This window comes from Microchirus variegatus, assembly GCF_963457635.1.
Source record: "Microchirus variegatus genome assembly, chromosome: 13".
NCBI lineage: Eukaryota > Metazoa > Chordata > Actinopteri > Pleuronectiformes > Soleidae > Microchirus > Microchirus variegatus.
The window spans coordinates 14,003,683-14,022,287 of NC_139814.1; the positions used below are offsets into that span (position 1 = coordinate 14,003,683).

The 18,605-nt window shown below is 39.9% G+C and overlaps 1 protein-coding gene across 1 annotated transcript; it reads left to right on the forward strand.

The window, feature by feature from the left end:
- Positions 1–13,602: 13,602 nt before the first annotated feature.
- On the forward strand, positions 13,603–17,215 carry cfap300 (cilia and flagella associated protein 300; the record flags this gene model as incomplete). Its single annotated transcript, XM_083899500.1, has 7 exons — positions 13,603–13,712; positions 13,816–13,897; positions 14,621–14,690; positions 14,814–14,971; positions 15,054–15,226; positions 15,322–15,388; positions 17,084–17,215. The coding sequence occupies 7 exons, from the start codon at positions 13,603–13,605 to the stop codon at positions 17,213–17,215; spliced, it is 792 nt and encodes a 263-aa protein (XP_083755626.1).
- Between the last annotated feature and the right edge of the window lie 1,390 nt (positions 17,216–18,605).

Genomic DNA, 18,605 nt, shown 5'->3' on the forward strand with positions numbered 1-18,605 from the left:
AAGCTTCAGAGCTCTCTTTCAACATTCACTCTGGTATTTCACTGCCGCTACACTCGACGCTACGATGTTTCAGAGAACCAGTGGTTAATTCCTTAATTCCGTCTGTCGTGATGTGAAATGCATCGGTCTGTATCACCGCAGCAGAGTCATGTGGAGCTGATAGGCTTAATTAGCATTGGAAATGGTTTAAATGTATGAATTCCACACTACGGCTTAAAGTCGGATCAGATTAGGGCAAAAACAAATCCACTGTAAAAGACTATGAGAACAGTATTTGACTTCTCCACACAGCCTGTGATCACATCAATGAATGAAATGCTACAGACTCTAATTCTTCAGGAAAATTCTTAATACTGTAATTAAGACAAATGTGGCTTGAATATGTTTGATATTGTCCTTTAAAGTCTAATGTGGGGGGAATCCCAGACACCTAAATCTGTCATCTGCAAGACTCAGAAGAGTGTGTCTAGCTTCGAGGAGTGAAATGAAAAGCTCTTAGACAGTTTCTGTCAGTAACGGCAACAAAGATGAGAGGGATCTCGGTAGCGTGTTCCCTTTTTTTAAAAAAACCCACTATAATTACAGCTTCAACACCTCTTGCACAACCTGCGGTAGACCCTCAAGAAAGACAAGTACAGTAAAGTGTGTTTACACTCTGTTTCTGTCTCCACTTACTCTATCATTTTAAACAGTTTTACTGTGAATGATATTTACCTAAGACTGATTCAGTTGTACTAATGTGTAAAGAATGCTGTTTCTCACAAATACTGGCAGCAAATGATTCACGTGTGTCAGTTATACGTCTGTGATGCTTTGTTGACGGTAAACGCTCAAGAGCTTGATTGTCCCCATATGTGTGTGTGTGTGTGTGTGTGTGTGTGTGTGTGTGTGTGTGTGTGTGTGTGTGTGTGTGTGTGTGTGTGTGTGTGTGTGTGTGTGTGTGTGTGTGTGTGTGCGTGCGCGTGTACACTTGTATTTATATCTTTGTGGGGACATTTAGTCTGGTCCTCACAACTTTGAAGGGCTTTTTTAGGTTTAAGACCTGGTTTTAGGGTCATTGTTGAAATAGAGTTTAGGTTAGCATTAGTGTAATGGTTAAGATGAGGCACTTGGTTGCAATGGTTGAGGTTAGGCTAAGGGTAAAACTTGGGCACTTAGTTGCAATGGGTAAGGTTAGGCTAAGGGTAAAGCTTAGGCCCTTAATTGTGGTGGGTAAGGTTAGGCTAAGGGTAAAGCTTAGGCCCTTAGTTGTAATAGTTGAGGTTAGGGTAAGGGTAAAGCTGAGGCCCTTAGCTGTGATGGTTAAGGTAACGGTAAAGCTTAGGACCTTAGTTGTGATGGTTGAGGTTAGGGTAAGGGTTAAGGTTAGGCCCTTAATTGTGATGGTTAACCTTAAGGAAAAGATAAAGTTCAGGCACTTAGTTGTAATGGTTGAGGTTAGGGTAAGGATTAGGCCCTTATTTGTGATGGTTAACCTTAAGGAAAGGATAAAGTTCAGGTACTTAGTTATAATGGTTGAGGTTAGGGTTAAGGTTAGGCCCTTATTTGTGATGGTTAACCTTAAGGAAAGGGTAAAGCTTAAGGCACTTAGTTGCACAAAGACCTAACAAATTAGTCAAATGGCAAACTTGAAAATGAGCACATAAGCAGAATAAGTTCTACATTCATAAGTTCTATAAGTCTAATTTAATTAAAAACAATTGCTAGATAAAGTCATTTGGAAGTGCATGCTTGCTTGACAAGATATTGTAAGTTTAAACAGAAAATCATTATATGTTAATTGTTAAACAACAATATGTATTATCAGGATGTGAGGACCCTCAGATTGGCCCTAACTGCTGAATCATTGAAGGAAATCACAAGACAAGGGAGTGTGTTTATGATTCATCCTACATTTTTCCATGAGTACGAGGGCAGTGAATCACCGCTGATGGCTGTTACAAATACATTTTGCAACCCGTGTAGGTGGGGGTGTGTTGAAAGAATCATGTCACTGTGTACATTTTATATGAACTCACATAGGCCCCGACCAAGCCTGTGGTGACTCAGGCCTCAACAAGTCCTACAGATGTTTGACTGTGACACTAATTTCATCAACGCAGCAAAAAAAAAAAAAGGGGGAAAAAAGGAAACAGATATCAGCGCTTCTGTTTGTGAGGTCATTTCCTGAAAATAGGCTGAACTGTGGAGGCTGAGGACATACATGGTAACAATAGAGCCTATACATACACAGCATGTGCACGGCACACTCTGGAACTGTGGAACAAACTTATTTTTGAGATTAGTCAATAAAATCTCAGTAATGCATGCTAATTTTAGCATTAAAAAGGTTTTGGTGTGTGTATACAGCAGCAGCGCAGGGGCAGGCGGGTCCAACAAGCATTTATTCAGTCAAACTGCTCAAGGACAACACTTTCTGACCTGTAGAATTCACTTGTGAAACTTCTTCTCTGTGTTTTCAATCCAACCCGTTTGCAGCCGTCTCACTTTACTAGCGCAGTGTTGCTGTTGCCTTCGTTTGTCTTCACATCAATCTGGGGAAACACTACAAGAGCTTTTTTGACCGATTTCTCCCACGATTCTGATGCGATACGACACAGTCGGGCAGAGTCTGCACCAGTCGGCACAAGTTGGGGACAGTCGGCATGGCTAGCTGGCACAGAAATCTGTTAGCATGTGAGCGGTAAATACTGGAATGGACAAGCGTGTGAGGGTAACGGACTTTACCCGACCTCAGTCAATCAAACATGTTTGAATTTTTTGAGCCAAATCTGGACACAATCGGGTCGTGTGTACTGACCCAACTGCAAACACAACAGCCAATGAAAAGTAGATGTAGGTGGGACACAGGACATAGCTTCAGAAGACGACAGGAAGTAGTGGGGATTTTAAAACAACGTTGTCGATGTTTTTGTAAACTGTCTGCTGAAACCGCTCGGTTAGCGTGAACTCCAAGTCTTTTCAAAATCGGTAACGACTGTGCAAAGTTTGTGTCCCCAGCTTGAAATGAATCACTTCCTGTGTGCAGCGCAGGGACTTCGCCAGGCGACATAAGATCTAAAAAAAAAACACTGCTATACTGAGAAACAGAGATATTTGTTTATATTTAACAGTTACGCACACTAGCTTTAATGTTTGTTCAAGAAGGAAACCTTTAGAGAGAGAGGACCTTGTTTTGAAATTGGACCTGACAAGTACAAAGCTCGGGCCAAGCAAACACACACACACACACACACACACACACACACACACACACACACACACACACACTCACTCAGCCATCCTAGAAAACAATCCCTCTCATTCTTCAAGATCATTACATCACAACCCTCTCGAGATGCTACGCAGCAAGGCCGGGAATCCCAGCTGCACTGAGTCAGGGCGGAGGTCAGCTCCCCTGACCCTACGGAGGAGTGGACACGTATCCATCTCCATGTCTCCGGAGCATTTTCAGTTCCAAGAACATGTGGGACGAGCGCTGCGGACAGTCAACGGGAACGAGCGTGCTGGCAGCGCACACGTGAACGGAGCGCGTCAACAAACTTTCTAGATGTTTCGCTGCAGTTGCTGAAGCAGCAGCAGGTGTGTGTGTGTGTGTGTGTGTGTGTGTGTGTGTGTGTGTGTGTGTGTGTGTGTGGAAACAACAGCCACCAGTTTGTGTTGATGAGAAGCACAGACGTTTGGGACACTATCAGAACCTCATTGTACTGTTTGTCCTCTCTGTTCTTGCAGCTGCAGCTTTCCAATATATTTGTTTTGGAGAGAAGTGGACGCTTCTCTCAAAACAACCCCAGCAAAAACAGCGTGGCGAAGAGTGAAATATGAGAAACACACGAGATCTGCACTAGGCCACTGATCACTGAAGTCACTTTGAGCGTCAAAACACTACTTGTCTCACAGTCAGACAGTGGAGCAAGAACAAGGTTGATAAAAAGGAAGATTTTTTCTTTTTCTAATAAAGCTGCATGGATTGGAAAATGCCGATGAAAGAGCATCAGGTCAATTCCAGAACATGACGGTAGTCTAAAGGGCAAAGAGAAGTTGTTACTTGTTACTTCTAATCCTATTTCTCTCTTTAATTTCTTTATTTAGTTACTTACGTATTTTCACTTCTTGTGCTGTTGGTTCTTCTTCCAAACACTCAAATATCCAACGGCTTCTGCAGTTGCCGTAAAGCAGAATGCTGCAGAAGTTCCAATGCAGGCGATGCAGAGGTGCTGTTGTAAGTTGGTGTACCAGCAAAATAGTCTTGGAGACGTTATTTGAAGGTTGAAATCCTACATTGCGTCGCTTTAAGCGCTATGGCCGAGTGGAAATTAAGTGTGCAGCCCTGCCACATGAACCAGGAAACCCCGCTACGGCTCTCTGCAATGACACACAAAACAATGAATAGTCACACAGGTCATAGTCGTCGTCAGTAGTTAGTTGCAATGAGAGCACACACAAAAAGGAATTAAAGTCACCAAAATAAAAGAACTAAAAAGGAGGTGACCTGGAGTCACAGCTATAGTTATAGCTTTTTACGAATTCCATTTTCTACTGCTTTATCCTCCACATAAGGGTCACAGGGAGGACTGGTGCCAATCCCAGCTGGGGACACCCTGGACAGGTCACCAGTCCACATTCACACTCACACCTGTGGTCAATTTAGAGCAGTGATTCTTCAATTTCAGCCATATAACAGCCATTCCAACTAACACACCTGATTCAATTTGAACCAGGTGTGTTGGAGCAGGGCAACATCTAAAACATCCCGGACAGTGGGGATTGAGAAACATTGATTTAGAGTGTCCAATATGCCCAATCCCCAAATCTGCACGTTTTTTTTCGACTTTTTTAGAAAGCACACACATGCAGGGGGAACATGCAAACTCCATACAGAAAGGCGTTTGTCGTGAGCCCAGGTCTTCTTGCTGCAAACGCCAGAGGTGGAAATAGTTCTGAAATATTCTACTTAAGTAAAAGTAGCACTATTTTGATAACGTTTTACTTAAGTCCAAGTAAAAGTACTGGTTTAAAATGTACTCAGAGTAAAAGTTGCTTTTTTAACAAGGTTGTGGTTCTTTCTTGTGTTGTGCAAAAACGACAAGGGGACACAAATCTCACATTATTGTTTTTAATTAAAGGCAAACCTTAACAAATTAAAGTACTAAGTGTAAACACATAATGTATCTACACTAAGTATTTACTCAGTAAGCGATGTGATTTAAAATGTATGTTTAAAAAAAAACAGTAAAAATAGTCATGTCAAGACATTTTTAAAAATTACATTGAAAAGTACACAAAAACCTACTCAATTACAGTAAAGCGAGTAAATGTAATTCATTACTTTCCACCTCTTTTAATGTTGAAGCACCTCAAATCTTCCTTTCTGTACGAAAAGAGCTGTATAAATATGACTTGCTTGGCCTTATTTATATTTTATTTAACTGGCTAATGTCTCAATGAGATTTTTTATTTATTTTTTTAATCTGTCTTTCAGGGCCACACCGCGGTGTAGCGGTTAGCACTGTTGCTTTGCAACAAAAAGACCCAGTTTCGTGACAAGGGCCCTGTGACCCTCATGTGGAGGAGGATTAAGGTGCAGTTGAGAACGGATGAATGGATCCGTCTTACAAGAGAGCCTGAACCTAGTATGCAGCATGACAGTGAGACACAATATCTAATATCCAGAAAACAAAACAATACTGGATTCTCAAACCTTAAGTGAAATGCATGCAAATCAAGTTGTAACACGCAGATATTTCATACACACCGGGACAAAGCGCAATTGAGTATTTAAAAAGTGAAGAGTCAGCATGTGTGCAGGATGTAAAATTCTAAAGAAGTAACCGAGACCTCGGTCACATGACTGAACCGTCCGTCACATCAGACTCACATCGATTGTGAAACCACAGAACACTCAGACTGATTATTGCTGACTGAAAGGTGACAGACTGAGTCATTGAGTCGCTGGAAAACTGTTATTCATGTCAGCAAACTCTGCTCGATCATCACTCATTCATCATTCACAAGCTCAGCAGATGATGACAGCGTTGTGTTGTGGAAAAACAGCGTCAGAGCCAGTGCTCACTCACCCCTTACACCTGAACGTGTGCGTCTGTTTTACTAAATTATGAACATTTTCAGTAGATAAAAGACATCAGAAGATGTTAGTGTGTATTTATTTAACTATAGTCCGGATTAAAATAACTAAAAACTGCACTTATGTTACACATGTTGGCCAAATTGTGCTGTATATTCACATCCTGAACATTTCCAACAATCCTTTAAACTTCAATCATGCAGCCCATTTTATTTGGCATTAGTGAAACTGTTTAAACACACGTAGCGCACGCTTGGAACCTTCACTGAATCATGTGTGATGAAGCCTGAAGAAAGCACAGCTACTATAGATCCATACAGATAATATTTTATGACTTAATAATTACTCACACACATCTGCAGAGCCAAAGATAAAGCACCCCTGGGTGTCTCTCTCTCTCTCTTTGTTTAATTAAACACAGAAAACGTGTGTGTGTGTGTGTGTGTGTGTGTGTGTGTGTGTGTGTGTGTGTGTGTGTGTGTGTGTGTGTGTGTGTGTGTGTGTGTGTGTGTGTGTGACATGCAGCTACCTGTTACTTTATGATTATTTTTGGATCCCCCGCAGGTGCCACGCTCACTTACACATATCTGTAAAACCAGAAGATCACTGATTCGTTGCCAGGACCGCGGTGCAATCAGCGTTCATTTAATAACGCCCCCGACCAGTGTGGATGATGTCATCCTCTTACTTGGCCTCAGGTGGTGTTAAAAAAAAACCTCCTTTTAACCTCTGTTGCTCTCCATCCATCACCACAGGGACCGACCCAGCTGTGATGGTCTCAACATCCTCACTCAATAATGTGTCGCCCATGTCCGTCTCATCCATTCAACCATGCATTAAGTAAAGGTCCTCCTGTCTCCTAATGGGGTCTGCTCTGTTGTAAAGGCCTCAACATGTCAACAATTTAGTCGATTATGTTCCCATTTAGAGGGAAATAGATAAAGTACGACACACACACTGCCGTTCAAAAGTTTGGGGTCACCTATACAGTTTTTTTGTGTGTTTTCCATTAAAAGTCACACTTTTATTCATGAAAATAGTTGCAAAATGAATAGAAAATACAGTCAAGACAGTGACAAGATTAGAAATAATGATTTTTATTCCAAATAATAACTTTGCTTTCATCAAAGAACCAGCAAAACTGTTTTCAGCTGTGCAAACATCATTGCACAAGGGTTTTCTAATCATCCAATAGCCTTCTAAACACAATGTACCATTAGAACACTGGAGAGATGGTTGCTGTAAATGTGCCTCTATACACCTATGTACATATTCCATTAAAAACCAGACGTTTGCAGCTAGAATAGTCGTTTACCACATTAACAATGTATAGAGTGTATGTGTGAGATTCATTTGATGTCATATGCATTGAAAACTAACGCTAAGGCAGCTCAGCCCCCCACAAAATAACACTAAAAATAGTGATCTCTTCTATAGATCACTTGTTCCTGGTCCCATTGCGGTAACATTTCCTGTAAATTTCATCCAAATCCGTCTGCGACTTTTCAGGTTATGTTGCCAACAGTCAGACAGACAGACAAACTAACTCTGGCGAAAACATATACCTCCTGGTGGAGGTTAAAAAGTGCTTTTCCTTCAACAATAAGGACATTTCTAAGTGACCCCACACTTTAGAACAGTAGTGTATGAGTGGATAACGGGGGCGACAGAGAGCTCCTCACCTCTCCTGTATTGATATGACTGTTACATAAGAAATCCACTGATCTCCACAGGGAGCTTGGACTGAGGACAAGTCCCAAAGAAAAGTTTGCTTTCTTTGTTTACTCTGCTGAGTTAAGTTTTTTAACAGGCTCTTTGACTGTTATTTTAGGCCAAAACGAGACATTCTCTGGCTGATGGTTTTATTTCTGCTTCCTCCCTCCTCGCCGCTCTCTCTCTCTCTCTCTCTCTGTCTCCCACTCACAGTTCAGAAACCAATTTGTCTCTGCGGTTTCTGCTGAAGGACAACAGGACAGTTGATATCGGAGTTCATAAACGATGCATTCAAACAAATACATATCCAAGGTTTAATGAGGGTAAACAGAGACTGCGTGTGCCTGTTGATACCAGTCAGTATCACAGGGGCAGGATTGTTTCTATCTCAGGCTACGACAGGCTGGCACACACAGCAGATTACATTCCTGGGTGCCTGCGGAAAACACATCCAGCATCATGTTCCACGACAGACGGCAGCGACGGGACCGTTACGATGGAGACCGGGACAGAAGTGGTGCAAACACAAGTGTCGAGAAGCACATAAATGAAGCGGTTGTCAAATGATAAAGAACGGTCAAGAGGGCAACAGATGAAGAAGCTCAGTCATCGAGTCGTCGCTCCCACGTGATATCCACGGAAAGTGTTGCTCATGTAAAAATGGATCCACATCACTTGAATAAACTCGGTGTCGTGTTGCCAAACTGGAACACTTTGTCATCCTGTGCTGCTTTTCTCGTCATCAGACACAAGAAACGAGGCGAACCAGGACGTGTAACGACTGAGAAGAGGCTTTTTGTCCGCTGTGACTCATTTTCCCCCAACAAGTCAAAGAGCTTGTCATCGGGAACTTGCTCAGGGCAATTTTAGACAAATTACCAACCAATTTATATGTCCTCTACTGTATTAAGTCATGCGACAATGTAGTAAATAAAAGTATAAATCTTACAACCTCATCTTACTTTAGCTCAGTTTAAAGAAAATAACTGAAAACACTACCAAGTCTCAAGGATATTTCTAGTTTGACATACTCTCCCCACAGATAAGACACAAAAACATGTAAACATTATACAACACAGACTGCAGGAAGAAGGATGGAAGTGCCAGTTAGCCACCAGGGGGCGACTCCTCTCGTGAGAAAATGAGCCTGTTTCTCACTTAAAACGTCAGCAACATTTTCCTGAAGAGTTACACGTCTAAATCTTCTTCAAAAGCACATGATGTCTATTATTTATAATAATATAGACGGTAAGACACAGCACATGCACATAGGAGTGTGATTGACAGCTGGTGTCACCTATAACACTGGTCAACACCACATTTATTTGTTTAAAATGTATTATTAAGTTTTTTTTAGCTGATTTAGGACTATTTTGATGTGCTGAATCCAAAAATCATGTTGGTTTTGCTCAAACACATGTGCTTTGTTCTCTCCTAAAACCTTTTTTGGATGAGAAATATTAACAAAAATCAACTGATAATCAATCTAGTCAGAAGATCAGATTTTTCAAAAATCTAATTTGCATAAAAACTTGAACCGATTGAGAGAAATGGATGTCATTTTTGGATTCAGCGGTGCAAAATGGTCCCAATTCACTTTTTTTTTGTAGATGTCTGGGTTTCAGAGTTTGTTTCGCAATTGGAAGACTATACTGCACGTCTATTTTTATGTGATCACTGGCATATGCACGGTTGGTCTTATCAATGAGTTTTTAACTCGAGCTCAAGCATGTCTAGAATAAAACCAGGCGTAATAAACAAAATCTAATAAATCTTTCAACATCAAATAGTCACTAATTAGGGTTTCACTCCAGGTTTAACAAAGCCAGGGTCACTATTGTATACGTTTGAGGATACGTTACACCAGGGGTCTCAAACTCATATGACCTGGGGGCCAATGTGCATCTATTGTGGTCGACCTAGAGAACAAAAAGTGGGGGGGAAAACTGTTCACAATATCACACGTATACTTAATAATACTACTTATGATGCAAAATGAATGTATTAATATCAAATAGTTATTTATTTTAAATTACATGAATAATAGTGTGTACAACTGTAATTAAAATTCGTACCAGGAGCCGTTTTGGGGCCACTGCCATTCTTGGCTCGGGCCCTAACAAGTGTATTTATATATGTAATTGAATGTTGTATATAATACATTTAATAATGGGATAATTATGACAAAATGTCTTATTATTACTGTTATAAAAACATTCCTAGCAAACATATATTATATTGTATCAGCTACATTCTCAGCTACACACTGTGTTTAAAAGACGGTGAGGTCGTGAAGCCATGTTTTCATTATAACATGATATCAAGTGGGGGGGCGCATGTAATCGATTGGGGGACTGCATATGGCCCCCGGGCCACCAGTTTGAGACCCCTGCGTTACACTAAATGCTGTGTTCTGTTATTTTAAAACATTTAAAACACATTTTTTTCTGCATTTTCTGAAGGAATAATTTCATTATATGGTCATTATAGCATATATGTATATTTTTACCCATGCATAGACCACTACATACATAAAAAAGTCTCAACCTCTGACCCTCTTTGACTTTATCTGTAAAACCACAGCACTTATAACCCTGTTAGAGCCTCACCAGTGACACCTAAAAGCATCAGTGTTTGACAGCACACGTTATCCATCACTACGTTAATTTGCTGACGAGACAACGTTAAAGAGGAAACACATTATGGCGACGCAGAGCAGACAGCGTCACAGATGGTATCAGGAAACACACGAGCATGAGCCCACGTCAGTGAGGGACTTATCTTAAGAGGGTCAGTCTACCTGTGGCCCCCTTTTTCTCATTCCACCTCCATTTCTCCATTTCCCTCCCTTCTCATCTCCCCCTCCTCCATATTCCGCTGCCTTGGCATGTCCCTGCAGAGCTTGAGAATTCCCAGAATATCTTAGATACGCTATCGCGGAGCACAGGAGGAAATTAATCAACAAGGAGGAAGACACAACAAACAAACTCTGCTTTCTGACTCTCCCTGGCGCTTGAATAGAGTTATTTTTATAGAGGCTTTTTACAGTTGTGTTACAAACAGTCTCAGCTGCCGAGCAACCACGGGTTGCCAGTTACGTCAGAAAAGACCTCGGTATTTAGAATTTGAGTGTAGTAACCGTTTTTGGCCACATTCTTACATATGGCACCTTTAAGTACGTGTTTGTTTTTTAATTTCACATCATTTTCCCTGTTCCACTTGGAAACTGAAGTTTTTGTCACTTTGTAAAGTCTCCCACACCAAAGTCCATCGAGAAAATCAGTGATTTTACATCAAAGCACACACAGGAGTCATTGATCCACAACCGCTTTCACTACGTCCAAACATGTTATTTTGTGACTTCTGTATTTGAAATTCTTTAATCGTATTCACTCCAGCGACACAAACATACCAATATACCAGCAGCTCCTGTGTCTGTATGAGTTAAAAACACAGATTTTCTGCATGGACTTTGGTGTGGTAGAGTGACAAAAGTCATGTCGTGGTGAGATGAATAAAGCAGCAAACTTAATCTTAAGCATCAGGCTTTATAGATCTGTTTTCCTTGTGGCCCAGATGTTGAACATGAATCATGTTGCTTTACAACAATGTGCCATACAAACTCAGTAGAGAAGGGCACAGGGACTGAGAATAAACAAACTCTCGTCACATCCTGTTCTGCCAGAGCCTGAACAACAAAAGAAAACGCGACAGAAACAAAGTTCACCCACTGTGACATCATTCTGACATTATCAAAATACACCAGTGGGGGGGGGGGTGTTTTTTCTTCTTCTATTGTTCTGTGGGCACAGCTTTGATCCTGCAGCGTAATGACCACAGTAACATTTGAGGCATCTTCATTTTGTTGAGTGACTATGTTTCTTTTTGCTAAATTATCCCTAAGTCGAGGAGTTGTTGCTGCCTGTTAATCGTATGGATAACAAACACCTGTGGCTGTAATCTGTTGGAAAATAACTGTATGTGCAGCCTTAAATGTCCATTTTCCGTCTCTTCTGTCATTGTTCCATGTTTCTAGCGCCGTGATTTTATAGTTTTTATTATCTGATATGATTTTTACAGTGGGTTTAACTTGTGTTTTTACTTAGTTTTATCAGGAAAGAAGATTTTATTCTTAGTTTTTTCTCAGCTGAAAAAAATCATGTTAAGCAAAATGACTTATAATACGTCGTAAAACATATAACAGACATCCGAGTGTCATCAATTCATCTTTCGTCGATTCAAACAAGAATTTTAAATTAAAATAGTTTAAGATTATCTGTTGGACATTTTGGACAGGCCTGTCTTCATCAGCGTCAGTGACCCGTTGTCCTCTAGAATGACTCCCTGTCTCTCCACACCTTCATCCGTCATGTCATCAGCTGAGATTCAATTATTTTTCATCATTATTATGATTACTTATTATTTAAATGTAAATATATAACCTTTTTTACATACATTTTAAACTCGTGCTTCCTTTAAAATGTGTAAAAACTTGACATATAAGGAATTATATTATGTGTTTTTATTTATATATTTTTTTTTAAAGACAGGAATGTCACAACAAATTTGAATTATTATGGTTTCCGCTCCCCCTCGTGGGGAACATCAGGGCCTGGACGTCCTAATACGGAATGTTGGCCAAATAAAGACCCCACATCCTCGTCGACCTGACAGGAATGTGGGGAATGTTGTGAATGAATTGAGCGTTCGAGCCAGAAATAATAAAGATATTTGTGTGGATCTTCAGGGAGTTCGCAGGAAAGACTTTGTTTGGAAAAACAGACGAGACAAGACGCTTCAGAAGACGCGGTATCTAGTTATTAAATACATCATGCAGATTTAAATATAAATATGTGCACATTAACCCTTTACTACTCAACCATTTGGTCGACCACACTTTAAGTCATCTTCAAGCTGAACTCACTAACACTTAATGTGACTTGTTCTGAATGTTGTACTTTATGAATTATGTAAAACAGGTTTATTATGAACAGACGTCTCAACCGTTTGGTCGAGGCCTGTATCTGAAATACTTTAGGGTCTAATAAAATATATATATATATATATATTGATTGTCATTATTGTAAAAAAATAATAAAATAAAATAAAATAACAAATAATTTTTCCTTTGCTTTTTTTCTTTGTGCGTACCTTAAAGGGATAATGTGAAAGAAGGTTTAAAAATGTTAAACTACGGCGCAAAAAAAGAGATGGATGAGAGACTTTTGACTGAGAAGATACAGAAGAGAAGATTAATTCAAAGTGAAACTAAGTCTTTTTCTCGTATAAATTAACTTCTTCATAAAATGCCATGAATTCCCAAATATATTTTCTTCAAATATCATTTTCTGTGATAAAAACACTGACAGGAAATCCTACATTTTCCTGCTGAATCCTTGTATGAAATATAAGAATGAGAAAATCAGCATCAGCATTAGGATGAGGAAAAGATCACAATGTGTGTTTATGATGATTTTTAAAAAGCAGTGCACGGTCGCCCTCTGGTGGCTGAAATGCTCACTGCTATTGATTGGTGAAGTAGAGTGGGCTGGGTGACGCTGTCCGTTGTCAAGGCAGCACAACAACAGTCAGACCCAGGTTTGAAAAAGTGTATTTCTTCAGTATCTTTTAGACATTTACAGCTTCTTTTTTTTAATCTCTCATGTTTTCTAAAAGAATGGAGATGGACCTGATCTGTGCATCGGTTACCTCGGCAACCGTGGAAGGGAATTTCATCTGCCTTTGATCTGTGTAAGGCCAAAGAAGAAGTAGCAAACAAAAGAAAAGAACAGAAAAGGGCAGAAATGGCAGGAGACAACATCAAGTTTGAACAAACCTATTCTTTCAGGTCTCTTCCTAACAAGACATTCTCTTTCCTGCAGGACAAAGATGCCTTAACGCTGTTTATGAAATGGTATTTATATTTATTTATTTAACCAAATAATGAATTAATTAATTGTGTAAGTTGTCTCCTTCTGCACAGAAACAGTTACTGGGTGTTTGTGTGTTCATTTCAGGTCCATGTTGGGAAGGATGTCAGCTCAGTCTTTCAGCTTTGACCAGAGCTTTTTCTCCTACGACTGTGAGAAGTTCGCACTGGTAAGAACAGACCTTAACTGAGTATTTTGTGCTGAAATTGATGTAAAGCTACAACATTTAAAGTTAAAGGAGCATTATGTAATAAATCTTAAGCAACTGGCCATAAAATCCTCATCCTAATATGTCACAGAGACTCAGGAATAATGTTCATATAACAAACTGAACTCACCAACAACAGTGCTAAAATATTTGCATTTAAAAAAGTATTTTGCGGACTGCAAATCATGTTTATGTTTTGAAATCATGTTTTGGCATGTGGCGCCACCTACCACCGTCTACCAATCATTGCGGTCAGTAGAGTCTCGGTTGCCAGTTACGTCCGAGCTACGATGGCGGAGAAAACGAAACCTAAAAGTCCTCGGTATTTTGAATTTGTAGTAACCGTTTGTGGCCACATTCTTACATATGGCGCCTTTAATTTGAAAGATTTTCCAGCAAGGCTGCTTATAGTTCTCCTTTGTGTAAATACACCTAAGGCAACACTTTCATCAAAATCCATCCTTTACTTTTTAAAACGATGCTGCTGTCAGTCAAACACAGCCCCCAAAAAAATGTGATCATTTTCATCCCTGAAAAACCACGCGGTGCAATAAAGCTCATACGAGCTCGTCTGCGTCTGGAAGAATGAAAACAATGAGGATGTCTGCCTTAATAAATAAAAATGTCTCCCACATGTTTCATCATATTTGAGATCTCTTCATGTGTGTGTGTGTGTTTGTGCAGTGTTTTTTCACAGACCCTGAAGTGGTATCCAGTCTGAAAAGGTTGGAGTCCAGGGACTGGGTGCCTCTTGGTATGTAACATCCCACAGAAAGCCATTTCATTGCAGATCATAGGAAATGGAGGTCAACTGCTGGACGGTCAGATCTCTGTGGAATGTTTCTGACATTTGTGTGCGTCTGTTTGTGTCTTGCAGACACGTCAGTGGTGTCTGTTGACGTGGAGGTGGTGCCATGCACTAAAGTCTCCATGGAGCTCTTTGACCCGATCTACTCGTGCGGCGCCGTGAGGCCCTCGGGGCAAATAACCAAGTGCTTCCATGACGTCCACCCCGACTACGATGAGCTCAGACAGGTGACACTCGGGTCCTTCTTCAGCCGTCTTCTTCTTTGTCTCCGGTCTTTTTTTTGACACGGCGTCCCCTCTGTTCCTCCAGATGTTGCAGGAAGAAGACTCGGAGAACTTCCACGTGTTTGGCAGAGAGGAGCGCGGCGAGTTTCTGTTTCGTCTCTTCAAGCACCTCTGTCTCGGGGGAGAGCTCTGTCAGTACGAAGACACAGTCGGGTCGTACCTCAACACCACCAAGCAAGTGTACAAAGATCTGATCAGGTGAGAAGAACCTGGATCCTGGACCACCCTCAGACCATGTTGTTCCCCTACATTGCACATAACACTAATCTTGAATCATTGTTGTTTTCCTGCAGTGTTCAGAAGGATCCAGACACAAAGACGATCAGTGTCGTCTCCACAGTGCTCAAAGTCTGTGCCAGTGTAAGTCACTGTATATAATGACTAGATTCTATAATCGTGTATAAACATAACTACAGTAGAGCTGCAACTAATGATTATTTTCATAATCGATTAATCTGTCAATTATTTTCTCGACTAACTGTTTGGTCCATAAAATGTCAGGAAAAAACACTGATCAGTGTTTGTCAAACCATGTTCTCAAATGTCTTGTTTTGTCCACAAACCAAAATGATTCAGTTTGAATGATTTCTTTGTTTAAGTGGAGCAAAGAAACAAAGAAAATATTCACATTTAAGAAGCTAAAACAATCAGAAATCTTGTTTTTATCATTAAAAAAAGCTTCAAAACGCTTAATCGATTAATAATCAATTCATCGATTAATAGTTTCTGCTCAAAACTACAGGTATGTAAACATGGTTTAATTGGACTTACCTCTGATATGCTTGACAGCACTGCTGTCTTGTGTTATATTTTGTCACAAGTGTCCACACTGTAAAAAAAAAAAAAAAAAAGTTGCGAAAACTTTCAAAAAATTTCAAGGCAACTTACTGCAATCAGTTTTTGAGTTTACAACCCAACAAAAGATCTTCTGAAAATAGTTTTTAAAAAGTTCCATCAACTAATATTATTTTGTTAGACAAACTTTTAAGTTAGAGTTGTGCCAACTCCAAATGAAAAATCTTTATTTATAATTATCTGACCAAGATTAGTTCGCCAAACTGTTTGAAAACAGAATTTTGAGTTGGCACAGCTCTAACTTCCAAGTTTGTCTAACAAAATAATATTGGATGGAACTTTTGATGGAACATTTTTAAAAACTTGAGCTCTTTTATTGGGTTGTAAACTCATAATATTGATTGCAGTAAGTTGCCTTGAAATTATGAGTTTTCTCAACTTTTTCTTTTTTACAGTGCAGGAAGTGATTTTGTTTTACGTCAAGACGGCTGCGAACGTGACTGACAACACAAAGAAGGGTCCGAGAAAAGTTTCAGATGTAAAAATCTACTTCTCAAGAAACCCAACATATTTGACAGGACAAATGCTTCCTGTAACATTCTCGAAAAAAAATCAAGTTCAAACAAATGTCACGTGACATGATATTCACATAGTCCCCGCCTCTTGTCCACACACACAAGCATGGAGATTTATTCTTACTTACTAATCATAGTGGAGAGGTTGATCACTTCTGCTGCTTCTCTCTGTGGAGCTAACAGGTGAATCCACAGATTGGTTCCTCATCTTTGGCGAAGAACCCAGAAATACTTCTTCCACACACCACTTTTCAGACGCCTTGATGTCGTGATCGACAGGAGAGCACTTTAGTTTCCTTGTTTCCTCCATTTTCTACAGCAAAACCTCTTTGGGTTCAGAAGTTAACCCCAACATGTGCTCACTCTTGTTTTTATGATGGATTCAAAGTGGATGTAAGGCCAAGTTGTGCTCCCTGCGCCCTCTGCTGGCCCCACAAGGTCATTACTATATAAAGTTTGAGTTTGAACTTTGCCCTGTGATAACTCTACGCTGTACACAAAGGTCGCAGCAAATGCAAATAATGATGCGTTATTTTTGTTCATATTGACTAAACAGAAGCAGAAGAATAACATCGATAAGTTACGCACTGCAGCTTTAAATCGAATGCTTAACAATAATTTGAAGTAGTTTTTAATATTTCTCAAAACTTAAACTAGAACAAACTCTTATTTCTTTTGATTGCAGGATGAATTTGGTCGATGTTTCCCCAGGGTAAAAGAGGAGGAGCAGACGTTTGCTTATTTGATTATCGATCCCTTCAAACGTCACGTGACTCTGTTCTGCCACTTCTACGGCGTTGGAAACGTCCCCTTCTGACCTTGAAGAAATGATCCGAACGCCTGAATTATATGATACAAACACAGCAGCTTGTGCTGTCAAGACAAACTACAAATATGTGCGACTTTTGTCGAGCGCAGAGCAAAGACAGCTGGGTTAGGCACAAATGTCAATAAAAAGGTTTTTGGGTCGACTTAAAGGCTGAAGTCTTAAAATCATTATGATGCTGCTGTGTATGTTTAACTCACATCCTATTACAGAGTTGGATTAAATGACACCAATTTACTTTATTTTTTCAGATTTTTTACTCTATAAAACATTTCTTGTCACTTTTCTGTCGATTGTATTCATGTTTTTGTTGTTGTTGTTGTGGGAATGAGACATGCATCTCAGATCAAATTTCACATTTATCTCTGGAAATTAGTAAGAATAAAAACAACAACTGTATATTTGTGGCCTTTAATTAATGCCAAATCTGTCTGTATTTGGAGCCCTTTGTTGTCCACATAAAAATCCTGACAGTCACAAAACAGCTAGCTATGCTAATGCTAATCGAAAATGAAATCATTTGTGTTGCACCTAATGAGGTTGCACAGTGTTTGTAATATGTTAGCCCGATGCTTATGCTAATCGTGGCCTCGCTAGCTTACCTTTGGTAACAGGTTCGCCAAGTTCACCGCAAAATAGTAGCATGCTAATGCAAAATAAATATGTGCTGGCGTATTGGTGAATGGACACCTCGTTGTTTCATTACAAACGACACCGGAGTTTGTTTGTTTGTCTGTCTGTTAGCAACATAACTCGAAAAGTCGAAGACAGATTTGGATGAAATTTTCAGGAAATGTCCACAATGGGACCAGGAACAAGTGATTACATTGTGGGCGTGATCCATAGACGCTATCACTATTTGTATCGCTATTTTGTGGGGGGCTGAGCTGCCTTGGCAGAGGTCTGTGCTCTCCGAGTGCTTTTCTAGTTTGTAATGGTTTTGAAATTTTCATTAGTTTATATTTTTATTTAGTTTTTCAGTTTGCTTTTTTATTTCAGTTTAGTTTTAGTTACTTTGACAAATGATTTAGTAGTTTCAATTTAGTTTCCTCACCGTGTGAAAATGTCTCACCTCTTCTGTCTCACCTCTTCACTCCCACCTCCCCGCTCCAGACAGCGCAGCTACTGCTGATGAGCCGCTGCCTGCCTGGTGTAGCGAGATATGCTCGTCACAGACAGACAGACAGACGCAACTTGCTTTATAGATCGATAGATTCTTGCTTTTCCTGTTCAATCTTTATCATATTCCTAAGAAAGTCAACATAATTTGACCTACCGTCTATTTAAAGTCCCTGAAAATAAGTCCTATTAAAGCAAAAGAGAGAAGTCAACATACAGTCAAAGAGCTTTATTGAAACAAATAAATTAATAAGTTAGTCAC